Genomic DNA, 17,235 nt, shown 5'->3' on the forward strand with positions numbered 1-17,235 from the left:
CCCGTCCCTAGGCAGGGCCCAGGGCCCAGGTGGTGGAGGCAGCAGCAACCTGGGTCTCTGGAGCCAGAACATCTCCCTCAAAAATCCCCTCCCCGCAACAGTCTGATCCTAGACTGGCAGAGGGCAGCTCAGAGAGGTAAAGGTTGGCTACCTCGCTCTCCAGGGGCCGAGGGAGCCATGGAGGAGCCATTGAGTCCACGCAGCCGGCCGAGGTCCCGGAAGCGGCTGAGGAAGGCCTGCTCCTCCTTCTGTGTGTGCAGGGACAGCATGGCCTTGGTCAGGCCCACAGGGCGGTAGGCATCTGGGGCTGGGTCAGGGGCTACCGTGGGGCTGGGGGCTGGGCATGGAGCCAGGCCAGGCAGGTCCTCCATCATGATGATGTCTGAGGAAGGCGAGATGGGGGAAAGATCATCAGAATCACCTCAAGAGTTAACACCACACCACACCTTCCCTGTCCGATAGCTTAGCCAACCCCTGGCCTCTGCCCCACGAGCCTGGGCCCTGTGTGTATCTCTCGGCCCCCTCCCCGCCGAGGACTGGCTCTGGGCCCTCTTCTCTATGCAAAGCTGTCCCAGGAGGACAGAGGGTACTCAGTCCCCCCAGGGGTACTCCCCTAGGGTGACACCCTCCACGACTCTCAGAAGGGAAGCCCACCCCTTGCCCTTCTCCTCCACATTTTCCAGGTCAGTGTCCTTCAGGGTTTTTCAAGTCCTTGCCTTCTGACCGTCTGTGGTCAGTACCTTGGGGATGACCCCCACCCCATACTTTGTGAACTGACAGTAAGACAGAGGAAGCAGGGTGGGGGAAAGACAAAGCAGCAAAGGCTGGCGGGATGGAGGCAAGGAGCGGCAGCCCCATGCTGAGACGGAGGCCTCCTTCTCTCCATTAGGGCAGAGGGGGTGGAAAAGGCAGGTAGGGAACTCTGGCTAGGGGGCCAAAGGGAGCTGGGCACTCCCCCTTACTCCAAGCCCAAGCCATACCCGACTCCGGGGGCTTCTTGTCTCCCACATGGACGATGGTGGAGCTGAAGCTACACTGACTGGTGATGGACACCACACTCTCCGCCTTATTGGCCAGGGCGAGCGGGCTCAGGGTGCCTCCCACCACCGGCTCCTTCCGAGGGGTGGCCCCCTCCCCCGACAGCACTGCCGATTGATCTGTGCAGAGAGATGGCACCAGTTACCACCACTTGTCCCACCATTCAGGAGAGGAATCCCAGGGAGGAGGGGGAGGGGTGGATGGTAGGGAGGACCTGGAGATCTGGAGACTGGGAGGGGGACAGGCAGAGCAAGGTGGGGGCCCCACAGGCAGAAGCGGGGACACAGGGCCAGCAGGCCAGCACAGGGGGGTGGGAGCGGGACATGCACTGGTCTTTACCTTTCTTGGTCCCCACAGGGACTGGACCTGTCCTCTGCTTGTCATCATCAGAGGCTGAGGAGGTGGTGCAGGAGGAAGAGGAGGAGGCACATTTACGCTTGGTCGTGCCTGGGATGTTGCAGCTCTCCAGGTACCTGGCAATGCACAAGAAGACATGAGGGCAGGGCCTGGAGGGGGCAAGACCAGTGTCCAAGTGGAAGTAGGTGCCAGACTAGCCTTACCTGAGGATGCTGTCCAGGCAGTTGATCTGCTGGTAGGAGCAACTGGAGGCTTCTTTCCTCTCAGCCTCCTCAGGGGCCACAGCTGGTGGGGCTTGGACTACAGCAGGGTCTGCCTCCAGCTCTGGGTCTGGGGACTGGCAGTAAAGGGTCTTGGCCTTGACTGTGTCTATAGCTGGGCCAAGGAGAAAAAAAAGAGAAGAAAGCTTCTCTGGGTTGGGGTGAAGGTCAGAAGACCAGCAGTCTCACTCCTCACCCACACCCACACCCCTACCAACTCACCAGGGAAGCGGGGCCGGGGAAGAGGCCGAGCCCGGGACTCGATAAACAGCTGCTGCCCCTGGTGCTTCACCAGATGCACATCCTTACAGATCTGCTGGAAGGTCACCTGTGGGACAGAGCAGGGCAGTGGGCAGCATTGGGCAGGCCTGGCCAGTGGCAGGGGTGCAGGGCACAGTGCAACAAGAGGTACCAGTGGGGAAGCATGGGGGCCATGACGAGAGCAGGAGAAGAAAGGAGGGGGAACGAGGCAGAGCTCCTCTGGGATTGGCAATGCTGATTCCAAAAAGCCAGGGGACTGGGAGACTCGAGGGGTGTAGTGGGAAAAGAACACTCACCGGGGCAGGAGGCCCAGGCCCCTCGGCATCACCCCCGTTGCTGTCACTAGACGAGCCAGGGCTGAAGAGAGGGCCTGGGGAAGTCACAGGGCCGACTCCACAGAGCCCCATGGGGCTGGGGCTGTGCACAGGCTGAGGCAGAGAGAGGAACAGGTTAGGTGTCTATAGCCCTACAGCCCCAAGCCTTCCTCCTCTCCCAAGCCTCCTCTCCTCAGCTCTCACCTGTAACAGCAGCCGATGGATTTGCTCAGATAGCTCCTGGATATCAGGGTCCAGGGAGAGAGCAGGGCTGGGGACTGGAGGAGTGAACACGTCCTCATTCAGGGGTGCCCTGTGGGATGAGGAAAGGCGAGTCAAACCCTACCCCCTCCAAACCGTCCCACCTCCCAATGCCAGCTCTGGCTCACAGCCCACTTACGTGCGGACTTTGTGGCGGCCCAACACAAAGGCCACCTTGCGGCTCCAGGGGTGCACGAAGCCAGCCCAGCTGGTGTCCATGGTAACATATTCCCCATTACGTGCGCAGAAACGAATAGGAGAGTGGTCAAAGGGCTGGCCAGCCAGCTGCAGGACTGAAGGGAAATAAGGTGAGGGTCAGCAGGAGGGGGCGCTGAGTAAGGCGAAAGCCACCCCACTGGAGACTCAGGAGAGCAAGGCCCCGAGACTGGCATCGGTTAAGAAGCCTTGGAGACAGCCGGGAAGGAAGAGCAGGGTGAGGACTCACTCTTCTTGTGGATGGCCAGCATGAGGGGTCGGTCCTCAGGATGCAGGAACAGGAGCACTGGGGCCCCCAGGAGATCCTGGGGGAGGTAGCCCAGCAGTGGGGCAGCCCTAAAACGGGAGGAGGCATCAGTCTGGCCATGGCCTCAGCCCCGGCCACCCACTTTTCCTCAGGTCCTGACCTCACCTTTCATCCACATCCTGAAAGAGGCAGCTGGGTGTGTGCCGTGTGGTGAAGATCCTCTTGTCAGGCGGTATCCGGGGAGCTGAGCACAGAAAATGTGGCCACTGGGTTTCATCCAAAATGGCCCAGGTCCTCAGCCCTCCATGCTGCCTGGGGCCCAGGCTGGCTGGCAATCCTCCCCACAGCTCTGCCCTGGGCCTTCTGGCTACAAAGATGGTCTGGACCATCCTGTGACCCATGCTAGTAATGAACGAGAACAAGGCACACTGCTTTGCCCTCTCCTGGTTTGGGGCTCCTAGCCAACTCTACCTCTAAAGGAGGCTTCAAACCCTCATCTTTATAATACCTCCTCTGTTCCAAAATTACAAGGGGCTGAATCATGCCTCCCAAACTCATGTCCTGCCTCACCCCCAAACCAGAGAAGGTACCCTCCCTGCCACCCCCAACAGGCTAGGCTCCTCCTGGCCTGCCCACCTTCATAACCCGAGTGGATTCGCTCTGCAATGAGCAGGCAGCATGGCTGTGCGGGAGCCCCTTCTGAGACCCGGATTTTGGTCACATATGGGGTTAGGCGGAATGGCTGGTACCGCGGCCCTGGGTCCCTGTCAGGACCTCCTCTAGCAAGGGAGAAAAAAGGCATTAGTGACTATCAATGAAAGGCCACCCACCCTCCACCTCGAAGTCAGGGTTCACACAGTAAAGAAGGAATATGCGTTGAAGGTGGAAGGGGTCTGCTCCCACCTACCTGATACGGCAAAAGACAGACTTCTCCTGGGTGAAGTCCTTGAAGCCTGAACCTGAGAGAGACCAGGAGAGAGGTGAGCACAGGCCCCCAGACCCTTCCTGGGCTGGGAAGAACCCAGCAAGGAAAATCTTGGGCTTCTGGTCCCTCACAGAATGAGCTTCCTGCAACTGCTCATCCGTCCCCCAAGCACCTGGGGACCTCACCTGCCGAAGCCCCCATGCCCCAGGTAGGCAGACGAGATGGGGCCGTGGAACCATAGAAGACGCCCACATCCTGGGGAGCCAGGAGCTCTGAGAAGCGGGCACCCCGGAACACGTCCTGCTTGCAGTGCAGCAGGATACCTGCCTGCTCCGAAATGTAGACGATTCGGCCTGTCAGGAAGGAGACAGCCACGGAGAAGGTATCCTGGGCAGGAGAGTGAAGACAAGAGCGGATTCAGAAGCCATGGGAGTGGGAACGAGGGTGAGTTAGGACGGAGAGGCGGGGCTGCAGCTGACCTGGTTGCGAAGTGTGTACTCAGACGTGATGTGCTCCAGCTCCTCCAGAGTGTAGGTGGACATGTCCATGGCACACGTCTCACCTTCCTCCAGGCTCCACTGCTGGTAGTATTCCTGGTTGGCTACAAGGTGAGGGCAGTGGGACATTCAGTGAGATGGCCCCACCACAGTAACCCAGAACCTGGCCACTATCCTCCTAGGAAACACCACTCACCCTGCACCTGCTTGACACAGGCCAGTGCATACTGTAGTGTGGCCAGGGTCCCAGAGCGGCCCTTGCCCCGGCGTTCTGGTGGTAGCCGAAGCTTGAGCTCCCGCAGCGCCGTCATGAGTTCCTTCTGGGTTCTTGCGCGGGCTGACTGTTCGCTGCTGCAAGGCCCAGAGGAAGGGAGGGGGCATAGGCATTAGCTTCAAAGCATGGCCCAACCCCCAGGCCTCTTCCCCAGCCCTTACCCCACAAACCTGCAGCCACTGGTAGATGGGTTGTCCTGTTCTGAGCTGGCACTTAGGAGGCTGTAGGCAACGGAACTGCTGGGTGGGGATGGGCTCTGAGAGTTTGTGCTAAGGGAAAAGCAACAGGCCCGAGTTGAGGAGAAAGCCTTTCTCCGGGCTCAGCCTGCTCACAAGACCACTCCCAGACCCTGTAACACACATCTGTACACACCTCTTGCTGCTCTCAGTGGTCTCCAGCAGGGCTGAGTCCTTGCCATTGCCAGAGGAGGAGCTATGTGAGCTCCGCTGAGATGCACCCCTGGACTCGTGCCCGTTGGACTCATTGCCACTTGAGCCATTGCTGTTGGCATCTGTGTCATCAGCCAAGCTGGGGCCAGGGCAAGACCTGTGCTGTGGAGGCCCAGGGGAAGGCGCCCCTCCAGGACAAAAGGATTCTCCTGGCCTGGGGTCCCCTCCCCCATCAGCCCCTTCTAGGGGGCTACTCATGTCTGGGCCATGGGGAGGGCAGGTGGAAAACGGCGATGATGGAGAGGCCACCACGAATGCACAAGGGGGCCAGGAGGCCTGGCTGGGGAGTGAAGTGGGAGACCCAAGACTCTGAGGATTGAGAAGTTTGATCACAGATCACAGCCAGTACCTGAAGAGGAAGACCAGAAAGGAGGGCTTAGAGAAAGCTGGGCTGTTAACTTGACAGTAACCGCTACTCTCAGATCCTCCCCGTGCCTGCCTCCAGGCTCCTGGGACCCGGGCTTCTAATAGGAAGCTAGGTAAGTTCAGTTTCTTGTCCTGGTAGGGGTTGGAGGTGGGAAGGGACCTTTCTTTGGCTTTCCCCACTACCCTTGCCAGCGTGGCCTGGGTAAGTAGAGCCTGAGCAGTCTACTAAAACTACGGCTGTGGGCCAAACTGGACACCTTCCAGCCCCAAATTCCCATCTGGCTCCCACTCTGCCTAGGACTCCAAGGCCTCTGGGCCCCCGGTGAGCCCGTCGCCTCCTATATTTAGGTCTCCCGGCTAATTTTATCAGTGGGCGGTGCCACCTCCGCTGCACATGCGCGGAGACCTGTGCGGCCCCACCACGGCGCTTCCGCCACCACCACGGTCACCAGGGAAACCGACGTCAGCAGCTGAGCTCAGCGGTTGCTGGAGGGACCACAGGAGGGCGGGAAGGGCGACCCTCCCCCATTTCCCAGCGGAAGCAGAGGATGGACCTACTCCCACACAGGCACACAGGCGAGTGTGGGCAGGGTTCGCCCACCTCTAGTACACCCCCAGTTCCCTGAGAGGCGTAGCCTATCGGGACTCCGCGAGCTGGCCCTGCTCCCCAGGGCAACACACAACTGCCACTGCCCTCCGCAAAAAAGCCCCACAGCCTGGCACTCGCCTGGATTCCACTCATTCTGGTCAAGATCTCTCAGCCTTACATTATCTGGCCCTACACCCTCACCCAACCCCCCAAACCGAAGCTGGCACCTGCCATTGTCAGGGACCCAGGAATCCTTTCACCTCAGCCCGCGAATTTTCTAGACACCTACCCCACCCCCATCCGAAGCAGACACACTCAGCTCTGAGCACGGGAGGCACATAGCCAGCGGATTTCTTCTCCTACTCTCGGTCCAACCACACCCCCAAACCCTGAGCATTTTCTGAGCGCCAGGAGCAAAGGAAGGCTGTGGCCAACAGCAAGAACTAGCACCGAGAACGGGATGTTCCAGCCCGAAACGGACTGACATCACGGCCGGCTCTGGGCCAGGGGTTGAGGGGGGAGTGCGGGGAGCACAGAAACCCAGAAGGGGTCCTGGTACCGCGGCAAAACCGGGGACCCCCGAGTGACAAGAAAGACGGCAGGGGTCATTCCTGCTGAGGGTCGGGCGTGGGACCGGAAGAGCTGGGAGCGGAGCAGGGAGGGGGGCACAGCGGAGATAAGGTAAGGTAAGGTAAGAGGGTCATGAGTACAGACAGCCGGTGCAGGGTTGCAAGGAACAACACCTGGGTCCCAGGGGGGCTGAGAGGGTGTGGACATCGGTAAAGGAAGATGGATTATTGGTGTGCCGTCTGAACTCCTGGGCCGGAAACAGCATATCAGGCTAAAAGTAGGGGCGATCCGATTTGGAGCTGGTAACCGGCTCCCGGGGAGGGGGGGGGGTAGTCACGGAGACGCCTACCTGTCCGCGCGAGCGTCCTTCAGCCCCCGGCCTGCCGCCGTTGCAGCCCGCAGCCGAATGGAAGCTCCGCGGGGCCAGGAGGTGGATTGCATAATGCCAGGCACTGCCCCTCATTGGCCTCCTGCCGGCGGAGCCACAGGCCCCGCCCCCGACTGGCTGAGGCTCTTGTCCTGGCACCTGATTGGCTACTGGCCCCCACTGAGGTCAGGGCTGTGTCACACACGCGGGTGCACGTGTATCTGGGTGCTGGCACAGACATTACCGACCAGCCAATGAGCGCGGGACGCCTTGTACCGTGAATACTGAAAGGAAGGGGAGGTAAGCTGCCCCTCTTCCGGGAACATGCCCAGGCCACATTAGGTATTTAAGAGATGTTCACTAACGGAACTGATCAGCCCTGCAGGACACCTTAGCCTTGTAGGGGTGGGAAAAAGGAATGCAGACCCTGGGAGGAGGATCAAGCTGGATGAGATGGCTGGTCCCTGAGAGGAGGGGGACAGACACTTGGCTTGACTTGTCCTGGGTTCCCTTTCTCAGCCTTGTCATTATAATAAAGCTGTTTTACCCAACTTCTTCCTCTGACACTTCAAATCCTTACACAGCTAGGAGGAAGGCAACTGAGAATCCAGATACTATGAAGTGTGGTGGTGGTGGTGGTGGTGGATACACACAATACAATGGGCAGCCGGAGCCAATAGGAGGTGCGAAGGGAAACAATGGCAGGTGCTTCTGTGGCCAATCAGAGAAAAGGTCTCCAGGGCCTAGGCAGCCTATGTGGTGACTAGTGCTTCTTTACTCAGGATACAGCCACTCACAGTTAGGGCTGCCCCAGAAGTGGGGGGCTAGAAACCCAGGGTTACAGGGAAACTAAAGGGGTACCTGAGAAAAAAGACCAATTGGGACCCTAGACAGAAAAAGGTCTGGTGGCAAGGGCTTCAGATCTCCACCATGAGGAAAAGAGAAAGCCCAGAACATCATCTCTCTACTTCACTGTATTCCCCAGACCCTAGGACAGAACCTGACACATGGCAGGTGATCAATAAAAACCATGATTTTGTTAACAATGATAGGGGAGGGGAAAGGGACGCAGCCCCGGAGAGGGACTGAAAATTAACACTTTTTTAAAAGAAGGAGGAGCAAAAACTGAGTCCTAAAAACAGAACAGGGGCCTGATTTGGGGAATAAAGTACCAGGCTAGGACCAGGAGAGCTGCAGTTACACAGACTCCTTCCATCCAGGACTGGGATGAGTAGTTCCTCTCAGGGCTCCCTGAAGATGTGGGTGGCAAGTGAAGAGCCCCCCGCCCCCAGCGATGCTGACATAATCACTCTCCTAGCTGTCACAAGGCCTAAGCTTTGCTTAACAATGGTGTCCCCACTGGGAGCCAGGGGGAAGTCTCTGTGGAAAAGCTGGGAGGGAGGATATAAAATAACCTAGAAAAACCAAAGCAAGAAAACACAAGAAGCACCTGGATTTTCAGTCTTCTCTACTTGAATGTGTACCCCCAACTCACAAGCTGTGGCCCCATCCCTTGTCTCATTTTCAGACATCTCTTCTCTGGAAACATTTTTCTTCCTCCCCACAGCTCTCCTCAGGGTAAAGGTGTAATCTCTCCTGACACAAGGCAGTCCTTGCTCTCCCACCTACACTTCCATGTTTATTTTTTGCATAGACAAAAGGGTCCAGTGCCCCAGCAGCCCTCACCTGCTCCCACGGCCCTGGTTGTCCTGCCTCACGGTCCCCACAGTAACTAGGCCCTGCTGCCGTCAATGGAGGAGAGGGGGCGGGAGGCAGCGGTGACGTCAAAGCGGAGGAACGGGGCGGGGCGAGGAAGCCGGGGAATGTGGGGCAGGGAGGCTGGGGAGGCAGTGGTTTGGCTGGCGGCCAGACCGAGAGGGCGGCGGCCAGCGCACTTGGGAACATCATGTTCCTTTGGCGGGTGGCCCAGGACATGCACCAAGCCCGAGCGCCTCCCACAACCCAACAACAGCCGTCCTGTCCCAAAGCCAGGGATTCCTGGAGAGAGGATTAGAAGGGGTCCCTCCTCCCCGCTCTTCGCCAGACACGCATCGCCCTCCCCTGGGCTTGCTCCTACAGCTCCTGGCACTGGCTTTTCCCCGCTCCAAACTGTACACATCTGCTGGCCCAATCACAGGGAGGCCCGGCTTCTGTGAGAGAACACACGCACCTTTGCTCTTTGCGAGGCCCCCTTCAGAGCCTGAATCTCTCGTTACTATGGCACCAAAGAAGGAGGAGGGGCAGGGAGGAGAATGGGTCTAGGATGAGGAAATCAAACTGGGAAAGCAAGTGGCTCAGCCTAGGGCCTGGATCCTGGGAGAGGGTTTTGGGCTGGTGCCTGAAGACCAAAACCAGGAAGAGGGAAAGGGGGAGGGAGTCACCAAAACTGGCAGAAAAACTCGAGAATGTGAGAATAGTTCCTAACCACAGCATTCACATAAATCTCTCGCCCTATCGCTGTTTTGACATCCTATAGGCATATTTTTAGCTAAATAATTTTTAAAACATGACCCAGGCATTTTGTCAAGCACTTTACATACATTATCTTATTTAATCTTCATAGTAACACTGTGAGATGGGTATTATTATCACCATTCCAAAGGACCTACTGAAGTTCATAAGTTACTAAACTTTACTAAATTGTCTCATAACATGTTCTCAGGCTCTTAACAAATAGAGCCAGAGTTCAAATGTGACCTGTGATAACGGCTTGAGATTCTGGCTTTTTAGCTTTCTGGAACCTGTGAGGGGTTAATCAGCACTGGGGAACCTGAATCTCTCAAATATCTAGCCAATTCTGAGCTTGGTGCCTGGAACACAGACCCCATCCAAACCCCCCCTCGTTTGGGACATTGTTTGCATGCCCCACACACTTCAAGTCATCATAGCCCCAGTTTTCACATGTGCACAAAGTCCTTGAGGTCATCCTAGCAGCTACCAGACCCAGTGATTTCCTAGGAACCCCACTTCTTCACTCTTCCACCTTACCCCAGGTCCCTTTACCACAGGCCTAGTTGTTTGTACAGTTACCAGAGCACCCTGTTGGTTCCTCTTTATCTCCAGGGCCTGAGGAAGATGTGTGCACAGCCAAACTGTACAAAACCACCGTCCCTCTCAGGATCCAACAGTTGCTACCTGATCTTTACTCCCAAGGATGGCTCTCAGGCCTAACCCCTTCCCTTTACACACAAGACATTCAGAGCCCTGATGTGACTGGCTCAGGGTTACACAAATCATCACCATGTCAAACCATTCCAGCCCTTCCACTTCCCTATCAGGGCGTCCCAGCAGCCTCAGAACCTCTGTCTCTTTCAAGTGCTTAAGACACATACCCAAACAGCAGCCACACACTGGAACGTCCCCATCCACTCTCAGGGATCCCGACCCTCTATTTCCTTGGGAGCAGGGGTCTCAGCACCCTCATGTCGCTGAGGGCTTCCGAGCCCCGCCTCCCAGTCAGTCTGGGGTCCAGGTGCCTTAGAGTGGTGAAGGATTTGATGTCAGCGACCCCCCTGAGCCCCCAGCTAGTCCCTCTAACGCTGAGTTCTGGTCCCTATTCCCCACAACCATCAAGGGCTCCCACCGCTGCGATCATGCATTCGCAGGATCCTCCCCACACACTCCATTAACACCCCTACTGACAAAACACAGCACCCCAGAAAAACTGACCACCGCTCTTCTACCCCCAATCGTGAGTACTCACCGCTTGGCAAGCACGCCGAATCCAATCTCTTCTCAACTAGGACTCGCTCCTCCAGGCCCGCCCACCCGCTGGGATGCCACGCCCCTCAAGCTTATTGGCCTAAGGGCGCGGATCCATGCCCAACGCCTCGTGCCTTCGCCAGGCCTCCGTTCAGCCACCATTGGCGCAGCCCGCCGCCATCATCATCTCATTGGTCAATTTACCAACGCAGTGACAAATCCACGTTCGGAGGGGCCGCACCCGGCACGCAATGATTGACAGAAAGCCGCGCCCACAACTACTTCCGAAGTTCCTATTGGCTGCGGCAACCAGCCTAGGCCGGTGACGCACATGCTAGCCCCGCCCTCCAAACTTTCTCATAGGCCGAGAGGTCTTGGAGCTGTAGAGGACACGTGCTGGCGGTCTCACGCGGCAACTTGTTTACCCAGAAGCTGGGGATTTTCCTTGACACTACTCAAGGCAGTGAAGTCTGCGCAGGCGCAACGAGTGTGACCTGCACGCAGGCGCCGTTGTGCGCGACGATGGCTTTGAGGCGGGCGCTTTGTGCCGAGACCCCGCGAGAGGTCCCAGGGTGAAAAGAGCGCCCCGCCCCTTCCCTAGCATTGGGCCGGCTCCCAAAAGCTGGAAGGTGTGAGCACTAGGGTGAAAGAGGTATTAGAACAGTGCCGCCCATGAGGGTGATGATAGCAGGCTCCTAGATTTTCTATGGACCAGGCTAGGTGCTTCTCACAAACCCAGAGCAGGCCGGCTTACTACCCACTGCTTCACAAATGAGATGGAGATCCAGAAAGATTACATAATCTGCTTGGGTTAGCACACCAGTAAGCAAAGGGGCCAAAATTTGAACCCATGTCCCTAGCACTATAAAGGAGGCAGGTCCTAGGACCTATGGGAACCCTAAACCTTGAAAATATTCAGTAGATGAAATGCGAAAAAGCCCTGAAGACTAACTGGAATATAATAAACCCTCAATAAATTATAACCGTGTACCTAATTATAAGAATCACCTCAGCCCCTTAGAACTGCTGAATCAGAATCTCCAGAGAAGGGGACCAAAAATCTATTATTTGTCCTGGCTAGTTTGGCTCACTGGAAACAGCCTATACACTGAAGGGTCCCGGGTTTGATTCCTGTCAATGGCATATGCCTGGGTTGCAGGCTCCATCCCCAGTAGGTGTGCAGGATGTTTCTATCTCTCCCTTCCTCTCTGAAGTCAATAAAAATGTATTTTTTAAATCTATAATTTATTTATTTATTGTTAATCCTTACCAGAGGGTATTTTTTCCATTGCTCTCCCTAGAGTGGAAGGAAGGGGGGGTGGGAGGGAGAGAGAGAAACATCAATGTGATACACATAGATTGGTGGGGGATCTTACCCATGCTGGGGAATCAAACCCAGGAACCTTTGGTGTGCAGGCCAACCCTCTAACCACTGAACCACAGGGGCCAGGGCATAAAAAATATTTATATATATATATGTTTTTATTGATTTTATTTTTTATTATTTTTAAAATATATTTTACTGTTTACAGGAAGGAAGGGAGAGAGTTAGAAACATCGATCAGCTGCCTCCTGCACACCCCCTACTGGGGATGTGCCTGCAACCAAGGTACATGCCCTTGACCGGAATCGAACCTGGGACCCTTCAGTCCACAGGCTGACGCTCTATCCACTGAGCCAAACCGGCCTCGGCTAAAAAATATATAATAAAAAATGATTTTTTACAAAGCACTCCTGGTAGTTCTTGGGAGCCAACAAGTTTGGGAAACACTATCTAGGTTACCTGCAGCCCAGAGAAGACAGCCCCCACAAGCTTTTCTAGCATTCTCCACCCATTGTTAAGGCACTTGGGGACAAGAATGCTAGGGTGCCACATTAGGGACTAGAGTCCAGTGTAGAACAACAGAGTGCAGGGGCAATAGGCCAACTCTAGCCAGCTCCACACCACCCTCAGCTGGCTCTCCTTAGGCTGGTTTGTTGAGAGAGAGAGAGATCAATTTGTCATTCCACTTATTTGTCGTTCCACAAGCATTCAGTGGTTGCTTCTTGTATGTGCCCTGACCAGGGATCAAACCCGCAACCTTATCATATAGGGATGACACTCTAACCAACTGAGCTACCAGGCCAGGGCCTTGTTCAATAAGTATTTATTAACCCTCTGGGTGCTGGCACTGTGCTAGGCACAAAGGGGAAGAGATATTTCATAGAATTGGCCATTTACTTCAGGCCTAGGAGTAAATAACTACAGAAGACGACTGGACTGCACAGCATCTGGGAGTTAAATCAAGGGGTAAAAAAATCCAACAAAGGGCAAGAGCATACCCTCAGGCAAGGGAGGAGGGAAAGCTGGGAAACAGACCTCAGGGTTCACCAGGATGAGACACGGGGATCAACACTTCCCATTAAAGCTTGGTGCCCCCTGATGGACACTTTGGGAATCACACTTTGCCCTGCCCAAGGTCAGGCCCTCCAATAAAGCTCAGTTCCTTCCCAATGTATATTCTTAACATTCCTGTTAAACATGAAGACCCAGTACCTTTCCTACTGGTTAAGAAAAAAATCTTAGAACAGACACCACTTACTCATTACACATTTATTGTACATTTTCACAATCTGGATGCGCCACAGAATTGGGGGCATGGAGTGAGGGAAGGGGGAGGCAGGGGACACTGGGATAGTATGGGGGGGATCTAGAGCACAGCATCCCCACCCCCAGCATCTCTCCCTACCCTTTCACACAACAGTTTAGATCTCCCTGCTCCCTATCCACACAGAAACCTTGAGTGTGGGGGAAAGAGTTTGGGGGGGGGTCCCCTCCAGTGACAGTTTAAGGGACTACATCCTCAGACCCCCCAAAATTGTGCCATTTAAAAAGACATTACATCCTTCCTCTATCACTTCACCTAAGGAGAAGACAGGTCTCTCTCTGGGCTTGACCACCCTGGAGAGGGGCAAGAACCCTCATCTTCCAGCAAATCCCACACATTGGCAGTGACTAGTACCCCCCCGCCCTGAATTCAGGGGGGGCAGTCAGAGGAGCTGGGCAGTGAAGGAGGCAACACCCTCCAAACTGGGGAGGAGGGTTTTCAGTCCAATCCCCAGCAGGGGTGGGGCCAGAGGAGACTTCCAGCAGGAATTGGGGAGATTCTCTGCCCTGCTCCACTCCTCTCCAAGGCAGTGATGACCCTTCAGACACTGGCAGCCACCTCTCCCAAAACAGATCAGATTGTGGCCAACCCCCAACTCTCCTGGTGGGAGGAGGAGGGGGAAGATCAGGCAGATGGGAGGGAGGGAGACCCCATGGGAATGTCAGTTGAGCGCCCCACATGAAAACTGGGGATCAAGAATATGGGGAGAAACTTCAAGTGGCAGAAATATCGGTCCATCATAACATACTGAACTCCAAAACACTTACACACCAGCTCAGGGGAGGGAGAGGTGGGGACAAGAGGTTTGGAAAATAGGGGGAGCAGAGGCAAACTGGACTAGAGGGGCTAGGAAGGGATGATTCTGGGGGCCAGAACAGCCTGGCTTCCCAAAAGCCCAGGCTCCCCAACACCTACAATTAATGTCATGCAAATGAAAGTGTGTACAAGGACCAGTGGGGACTAACTCCTCAGTGAAAAAAACAACAACAAACAAAACAAAAACACAGGTTGGGAGAATGAACAGAGTGATGTAACAAAAAAGAAGGAAACCAAAAGGGTTGCCAATATGCACATGAATGCTAATTAACATGCTGGAAGCTCCCAGACCTTGGGATTCTTAGGACCAAGTGGGGCCAGTCTCAGAGCCTCCCAAATAATGCAAAGAAGATGCACCTAGGGAGGCCTGGACAATTGCTTTTTGTTTTGTTTTGTTTTGTAGGGGGGTGAAGATATGGGGAAGGCCAGGGTGGGAGGAAGGATCAGCTGAATCCAAGGAAAGGAGAGGAAGAGGGACTATTGCATAGCAGATGCAAATGAAGGGACTTGGGACAGGTCAGGAAAAGAGGGAAAGGGAAGGAGGGAAAGAGAAAGGCAATGGGAACTCAGGAAGGGGTGTTAAGGACAACCGGAAAAATCTTCTAGTAATAAAACTACAAACAGACCAAATATATATAATATTATATATGTATAAATAACAGCTGGCTATTTACAGGAGGGCACACACACGGACACACACACAGATGGGGGCTGGAAGATATGGCTGAGAGGTGGAGGAGCGGCTGGGGATGGGTGGGGGAGAGGCCCTTCTCTGGGCTGGCTCCTCGGGGGTTTAAGAGCTGAAGTAAACTATAGAGAAGGAACGAGAAGGAGGAGGGAGAGGGGAGAAAGAGAGGAGAGAAAGCAGTGTGTCAGGCCTGGCCCTGCTCCCCCCCTACCCACTCCCCAGCTGGCTGACATCCCTTCCCCTCTGGGACTCAGGTTCTCCACCTGTAAAGCAAGGGGGCTGGACAGGTGGGTTCCAAGGTCTCTTCAAACCCACGGTATGGCCTTGGGACAGACCGGTAGTGCTCTGGGCCTCTGAGACCACAAGCTCTTCAACAATTGGGTGGTTGGCTTCCTAGCCATGTCTCAAGCCCAAGGGCCTTTCCTGCTCTCCTACCCCCCAAATCCAGGGCTCCCAGACTGGGGGTCTTAGGCCCAAAATGTCCTCAAGAGAGCAGTGGGAATCCACCAGCTTTCCCGTTTCCAAAAATCTTAATAGATTTGCCCACAACCAGGAAAAGTGCAGACTAAACAACATCAAGGTTTGGGGCTCTAGATGAATCAGAACTGCCATTGGCAGCTTTATATGCTTTATGATAAATAGTAAAAACTAGGTTAATGACCTTCAAAACCCAGAACTTATAGGGGAAATCTCACCAAAGGGCCCTAGCTACTCCCGTCCTACTCACCAATGATGATGATGAGGATGATGGCGCAAATCACTCCCAAGATGATCATCATCTGGAGGCAAGAGGGGAGGGTCAGTGAGACAGACCATGAAACCCCCATTCACCTCCAGTCCTACCTGGCTCCACCCTTACCTTGAGGTTTTTCCACCAGTATTTGCGCTTGAGCTTGGCTGCACTTGTTTCAAACTGGGAGGCCCCTGCCTGGAGTGCATCGGCACGGTCGTCCAGCTCCGACAGCTTCTGGTCCCGCTCCAGGACCTTGTCCACGTTCACCCTCATGATGTCCACCACCTGGGAGGGGAGCCCCACGAGGCAGGGGGTGTGCCAAGGCCCACCTCAATGAGGGCACTCCTGGACCATGTGCCCACATATAGAAAGAACATGCAGCCTGATGTTTCCAGGTTAACATGCCAAGGGCACACACAGAACATGCATAACACACCTGGGGACATGCCAGGAGCACACATCAGGGGCATGCTGATAGACATCTCAGATGTCATAGCAGCACCTTTTATTTATGGAGTTTCAAGTGGCCTGCCCCCTGGCTGAAACACCCCAGGCTAACAAGGCTAACACTCCCAGTGCACGCTGACAGGAATGGGGCATGGTATCTTTGTTCCAAAACTCATAAATATGAACTGTTATCACCCCCAGTCCAAGTGGACCCCCACACTAGTTTGCCAACCCTCAGGGTCCTTCCTTTCCACTGCCTTTGGCATTCCCCACCCCAACTCACCTCATCCACCTGGGCCTGAGTCTGCTGCAGTCTTCTGTTACTGGTGAGGTTTGGAGGGGGCCCAGGGGGACCTCCCTCCCCAGCCGGGGCGGCAGGGGGGGCGGTGGCTGCGGTAGCCGACCTGAGGGGCGGAGACGGATTAAGACCCTGGGCCTGGAGCCTACGGCCCCGCAGTCAGGGCTCCGCCCATCCGCCTGTCCATCCATCCCTCCCTCCCTTTTTCCTTCCCGGGAGGAAGGCCACCCAATGCGAGCCCTGGATCCCGTCCGGCCTCGCTGCCGAAAAGCTGCGTGACCTTGAGTGAAGCCCCCTTCCCCCTCCAGGCCTCGGTTTCCCCGCCTGTCAAATGCGGGCAACCTCACAGACATGGTCCGGGGGCGATTCGAAATGTCGGGCGGCAGCGATGACAGGGGCGGGGCGGGCGGGCGGACAGACACCGGGTCCGCTCCCTCCGGCGGCCACCGCCCGCGCGCAGTCACGGGCGCTGGCCTGGTCTCCGGGCGTGCGGAGCGCGAGGGGCGCGGGTCGAACCCGGGCCTGGGCCAGGGCGGCGGGCGGCTCAGGCCAGCCCGGGGAGGACAAGGGCGGCCGACTCACATGGCGCGGGCAGCGGGCGCAGGACTTGGCGGCGGCAGCGATAGCGGCGGCAGCGGCGGCGGCGGCGGCGGCTCGCGCTGGCTCCGACTGGCACTGGCTGCCGGGGACGGGAAGATGGCGGCCGCGCGTCACCCACATCCGGGCACTGCGGGCGGGGGTGGGGCGCGGCGGCGACTGGCCCGGAGCAGGCCGCGGGGGCGGGGCGCGGGCGGCTGGGGGCGTGCCCGCGGGGCGGCGGGCCTGGCGCAGCGGTCCCCGCGCCTCCCTCAAACTGCCCGCCCCACGCCCGCGCCAGCCTGCCCGGCCGGACCGGAGCCCGCACAGCCGCCC

General features: G+C 56.4%; 2 protein-coding genes across 2 annotated transcripts in view; both read right to left on the reverse strand.

Annotated features, from left to right (window-relative positions):
- The window catches only part of PER1 (period circadian regulator 1), a 10,117-nt gene extending 3,014 nt beyond the window's left edge, over positions 1-7,103 (reverse strand). Inside the window, 18 exon segments of the mRNA XM_079798919.1 lie at positions 152-382; positions 981-1,157; positions 1,378-1,511; positions 1,599-1,770; positions 1,878-1,983; positions 2,213-2,344; positions 2,435-2,543; positions 2,631-2,784; positions 2,937-3,043; positions 3,120-3,198; positions 3,591-3,733; positions 3,862-3,913; positions 4,065-4,266; positions 4,359-4,480; positions 4,573-4,727; positions 4,821-4,919; positions 5,023-5,448; positions 6,974-7,103. Coding sequence (XP_079655045.1) covers positions 152-382; positions 981-1,157; positions 1,378-1,511; positions 1,599-1,770; positions 1,878-1,983; positions 2,213-2,344; positions 2,435-2,543; positions 2,631-2,784; positions 2,937-3,043; positions 3,120-3,198; positions 3,591-3,733; positions 3,862-3,913; positions 4,065-4,266; positions 4,359-4,480; positions 4,573-4,727; positions 4,821-4,919; positions 5,023-5,297 — 2,449 coding nt within the window. The 5' untranslated portion in view covers positions 5,298-5,448; positions 6,974-7,103.
- A 6,157-nt stretch (positions 7,104-13,260) lies between these two features.
- VAMP2 (vesicle associated membrane protein 2) lies at positions 13,261-17,030 on the reverse strand. The gene is made up of 5 exons (XM_079797238.1): positions 16,906-17,030; positions 16,309-16,429; positions 15,705-15,863; positions 15,573-15,624; positions 13,261-13,941 (listed from the first exon to the last, which is right to left on the reverse strand). Coding segments are annotated over exons 1-5 (552 nt in total). The 5' UTR covers positions 16,908-17,030; the 3' UTR covers positions 13,261-13,723.
- Between the last annotated feature and the right edge of the window lie 205 nt (positions 17,031-17,235).

This window comes from Cnephaeus nilssonii (genome assembly GCF_951640355.1).
Source record: "Cnephaeus nilssonii genome assembly, chromosome: 19".
NCBI lineage: Eukaryota > Metazoa > Chordata > Mammalia > Chiroptera > Vespertilionidae > Cnephaeus > Cnephaeus nilssonii.